General features: G+C 40.3%; 1 protein-coding gene across 1 annotated transcript; it reads left to right on the forward strand.

The window, feature by feature from the left end:
- Positions 1-360: 360 nt before the first annotated feature.
- SARC_13092 (hypothetical protein) lies at positions 361-4,232 on the forward strand (the record flags this gene model as incomplete). Its single annotated transcript, XM_014292784.1, has 4 exons — positions 361-524; positions 1,990-2,083; positions 2,895-3,075; positions 3,988-4,232. Coding segments are annotated over 4 exons (684 nt in total), but the record flags the coding sequence as incomplete, so codon positions are not given.
- Between the last annotated feature and the right edge of the window lie 311 nt (positions 4,233-4,543).

Below are 4,543 nucleotides of genomic sequence, written 5' to 3' on the forward strand. Positions count from 1 at the left end.
ATATATATATATATATATACTATATATATATATATATATATATATATATATATATATATATATATATATATATATATATATATATATACATATATATATATATATATATATATATTGTGAGAAACATACATGTACAAACACACATCTATCAATTATCTACTCATGTAGTATTTAGAAGCCGTGTAATATTTTTATGTAATTTTGGGTTGTTTAATTCTTTATAACGAATACTGCTATGGCCTCGTTATTGTATCTTTATCAGTTACGCTCTGCTGTCTATCTAATTACGTACCCCACTCCATTTTCAATTACGTACTTTGGCTCATCACCTGTCCTCTGCTGTTCGTGTGTGATCCATGCAGACGCTGTTTCTGTATGTCTACGCACGCACTACCCACGAGAAAGGTACGCCTGAGTACCAAAAGTGGTACAATGAGCAAGTGCACCTGGAAATGGACGTGGGCCTTGAATCGGTCCTTATTACCGGCGGGCAGGACGATTCTGTGCAGGGGTCAGCCAGCCAAGTAGGTGACGATGCTAAAACAAGACTATTCGTATCAATCAGTGAGGGTGGTATTCTTTGTTATTGAGTGTAGGTATGATTCTTTATTCTTTGTTATCGAGTGTAGGTATGATTCTTTATTCTTTGTTGTTGAGTGTAGGTATGATTCTTCATTCTTTGTTATCGAGTGTAGGTATTCTTTGTTATTCATATTTGTTTGTGGTGCTGCGGTAGTGTTCCTATCAGTTGGTTCTGAATTGGATGGCGAGCCATTCAGTGTGTTGCTCGTTCGACTGTTCCGGGAGTGTTTTTCGCTGATTGACCACATGTCTATACCGATCTATGCACGTGCTATCAATCAGTACTAAACTACAGTAGTTCAGGAATCTATTGCGCGCGCGTGTATGTGCGTGTGTGTGTATTTGTGTTTGTGTTTGTGGCTGTGTTTGTGTTGAGTTTGTGGTTGAGTTTGTGGTTATGTGTGTGGTTATGTGTGTGGTTGTGTCTATGTGTGTGTCTGTGTGTGTGTTCGTGTTTGTGTTTGTGGCTGTGTCTGTGTTGTTTGTGTTGTTTGTGTTTGTGTTTGTGTTTGTGTCTGTGGCTGTGTCTGTGATGTTTGTGTTGTTTGTTTTGTCTGTGTTTGAGTTTATGTTTGTGTTTGTGGTAGTGTTTGTGTTCGTGTTTTTGCCAGTGTTTGTGTTCGTGTTTTTGCCAGTGTTTGTATTCGTGTTTTGTGTTTGTGTGTGTGTTTGTGTTTGTGTGTGTGTTTGATTCTATGTCTGTGTCTGCGTCTGTGTTGTGTTTGGTTCGTGTTTTTGTTTGTGTTTGTTCTGTGCTTGTGTTTGGTTTGTGCTTGCGTTTGAGTTTGTGCTTGTGTTTGTGTCTATGTTTGTGTTTGTGCCAATGTTTGTGCTTTTGTTTTTGGGTGTGTTTGTTTTTGTGTTTGTGTCTATATTTCTGTGTGTGTGTGTGTGTGTGCTCGTGCTTGTGCTTGTGTGCTTGTGTTTGTGTCTGTGTCTGTGCCTATGTTTGCGTGTGTGTCTGTGCTTGTGCTTGTGCGTGTGTTTGTGGTGGTGTCTGTGTCTGTGTTTGTGTTCTACAGTACAAATCGTAGTGCATGTATCTGTACTTGCTACAACATACTGACTTTGTGCCACTCGTGCCAACGGATGATAACCAATACGTGGCTTTAGCAGACATCTGTATTATTGTTCTAAAGATGATACACAACAGTTCTTCCTCAACTAGATAAGTAGTGCCCAGTACCCCACTTGTGATCGCGCTATTTCTCACTTATATAGATGAGGATCCATCTGCACCCTGTTTGGGACTAAAACCCTAAAACCGGACACCCTAAAACCCAAAACCTAAAACCTGAACCCTAAACTCTAAGTTCGACACCCTGACGACCTAACACTATCAGGATGAACTTCAAGACCCTACCCCCAAACCCTAAACTCCACCCTGAAAACTCAATACTCTATCAGGATGAAGGGGTCAACTCACTACTGACACCCGTGTCCATACTGAGTGAAATGTACACAGACCCAACCGACGCCAATGGCGACAGCACACACACAGGTCAGATCTATTGGAGTGGTGGTCTAAGAACATTGTGCTATGTATGTTGGTAGAGTGACGTAACATGTCGTTTGGCCATGGTTATCGTTTGGTGACACTATTGACGTCACGTGCCAGCCGATGATGTGATTTTTTAGAGTGGCACGGGGCAGTAGATGCGGGATCCGCACTCTCACGAGGTGTGCGGATATTAAAAGGAATTAATAGCTGAACTATTATAGCTATTAAGTAATAGATATTAAAAGGAATTAATAGCTGAACTATTATAGCTATTAATCAATAGCTATTAAGTAATAGCTATGAAGTAATAGATATTAAAAGGAATTAATAGCTAAATCATTATAGCTATTAATTAATATCTATTAAGTAATAGCTATTAAGTAATAGATATTAAGTAATAGATATACAGAGGAATTAATAACTGAACAATTATAGCTATTAATTAATAGCTATTAAGTAATAAATATTAATTAATAGCTATTAAGAGGAATTGATAGCTAAACCATTATAGCTATTAAGTACTATATATTAAGAGGAATTAATAGCGAAATCGTTATAGCTATTATGTAATAGCTATAAGAGCAATTGATAGCCAAATCAATGTAACTACCAATTACTAGCTATTGCTAGCTATTAATTAATTGCTATTTATTAGTAGCTATCGCTAACTATTTATCAATAGTAATTAGTAGCTATTAATTTACTGGATATACATATCATGTTCTTAGTACTGGATATACATACCTTGTTCTTAATACTTAGCCCGAGCCCTCACTCGCGAAACTCAATCTCGATCTCTTCCCACGCGCAGACGCGGACACTACCACAGTTACCTCCACAGACACGGACACAGACACAGACACAACCCCGCTAAGTACGTCCAACCGGACGAACACGGGCCAGAACAGCAATAGCTCATGCTCATGGCGAGTGATACCGTTAGATTCGGGGGATGTGGTGTTTCTGGTCCAATCTTCTCTGCGACGCTTAAGGTGGGTCTTGTATGTCTATACATGTATACGTATATATACATCTACGTGTATATGTATATACATGTATCGTATATATACATCTACGTGTATGTGTATATGCACGTATACGTATATATACATCTACGTGTATATGTACATGCATGTATACGTATATATACATCTACGTGCATATCTATATGCTGCTATGTTTATATAAGTCCTACTTTACATACTCTAGATACCTCTATGCACGGATGTGTACTGAGTTGTATATGTCCACATCCGAGTTGTGCATGATTGTGCTGACTGGTTGATAAGAGAGAGATGCATTTCCGTATGTTCCACTTAAAGTACAGTCCAGTCTAGAGAACGAGGGCCGTCCAAACAGGGCAGAAAAGCAAAGTTTCGGACACATGTTCCAAGTGTTTGTACATACGCAAGTCGGTAGTAAGCGAATTAGTTTTTCAGTAATTGTAACGTGAGACAATAAGACAGACAACTACGTGCCATCTCTCCACCAAGTTTAACGCCTATGCCAAAGGACGCGCATAAATTGCTTTGATTTGGTTTGTGTGTATCTAGCTAGTCAGGCACTGACCTCTCTCATTGCCCATTGCACGCCTATGCCACCACAGTCTCACAGGACAAGGGCTGTCGAGCTCACCAGAGCAGAAAGGCAAAGTCACAGATACATCGCTCGCTTATAATTCATGCAGATGTGACATTCATTACCATCTCGCATGTTGTGATATACGTGCACACATGGACACACAGTCAGGCGTGTCACATGTCACACGTCACATGTCACATCTCCATCGGCATATTGGCATGTTGCTACACCGCACTGCCGCACACTGACAAATGTCTTGCTCGCTCTAAAACCCAAAACCGCTAAAAACCCTATCCCTCTCCTCCGCACACAATCGAAAACAGTCCCATAGAAGGCGGGTCAGCCAGTCAGGGCAGAAAAGCAAACGATGACTCATGCTCTGCCCCAGCATCCCCCGCACCACTCCTGCGAGCACAGATACCCAAGAACAAGCGGCCCCTTTCTACGGTAAAAGCGGGCAATCCGCACCCCAACGGAATGAATGGGGCCAATTCTGCCCTAAATAGTCCCGCCATGACACCCTTGGGTACGCCCAAGCGTTTGAGTCGGTCGCAAGCAATCCTTCCAGGTATCTTCGGATTTAGTCGTGTTTCATTGTAATGTGTGTGTATATCTGTGTAGATCTACCAGGTGTTTCTATATTATAAGGTCTGGGTATCTCTTCATAGATACATCAAATGCTCTGACATTCAGTAGTGTGTATATATCTGTTTAGATAAATGAATGTGTGCGGTTGTTATGTATGTAGTTGTGTCAGACATATCTGTATTACATAGTGTGTTACATAGTGGCTTAGTGTATTTATATTTGTCTTCACCTGCAATCACTCGCCACATACAAATGCCTTTAGTGTAGTGGTGACTCTTTTTAGACTCTATA

The sequence above is a fragment of the Sphaeroforma arctica genome (assembly GCF_001186125.1).
Source record: "Sphaeroforma arctica JP610 unplaced genomic scaffold supercont1.2891, whole genome shotgun sequence".
Classification (NCBI taxonomy): Eukaryota; class Ichthyosporea; order Ichthyophonida; genus Sphaeroforma; species Sphaeroforma arctica.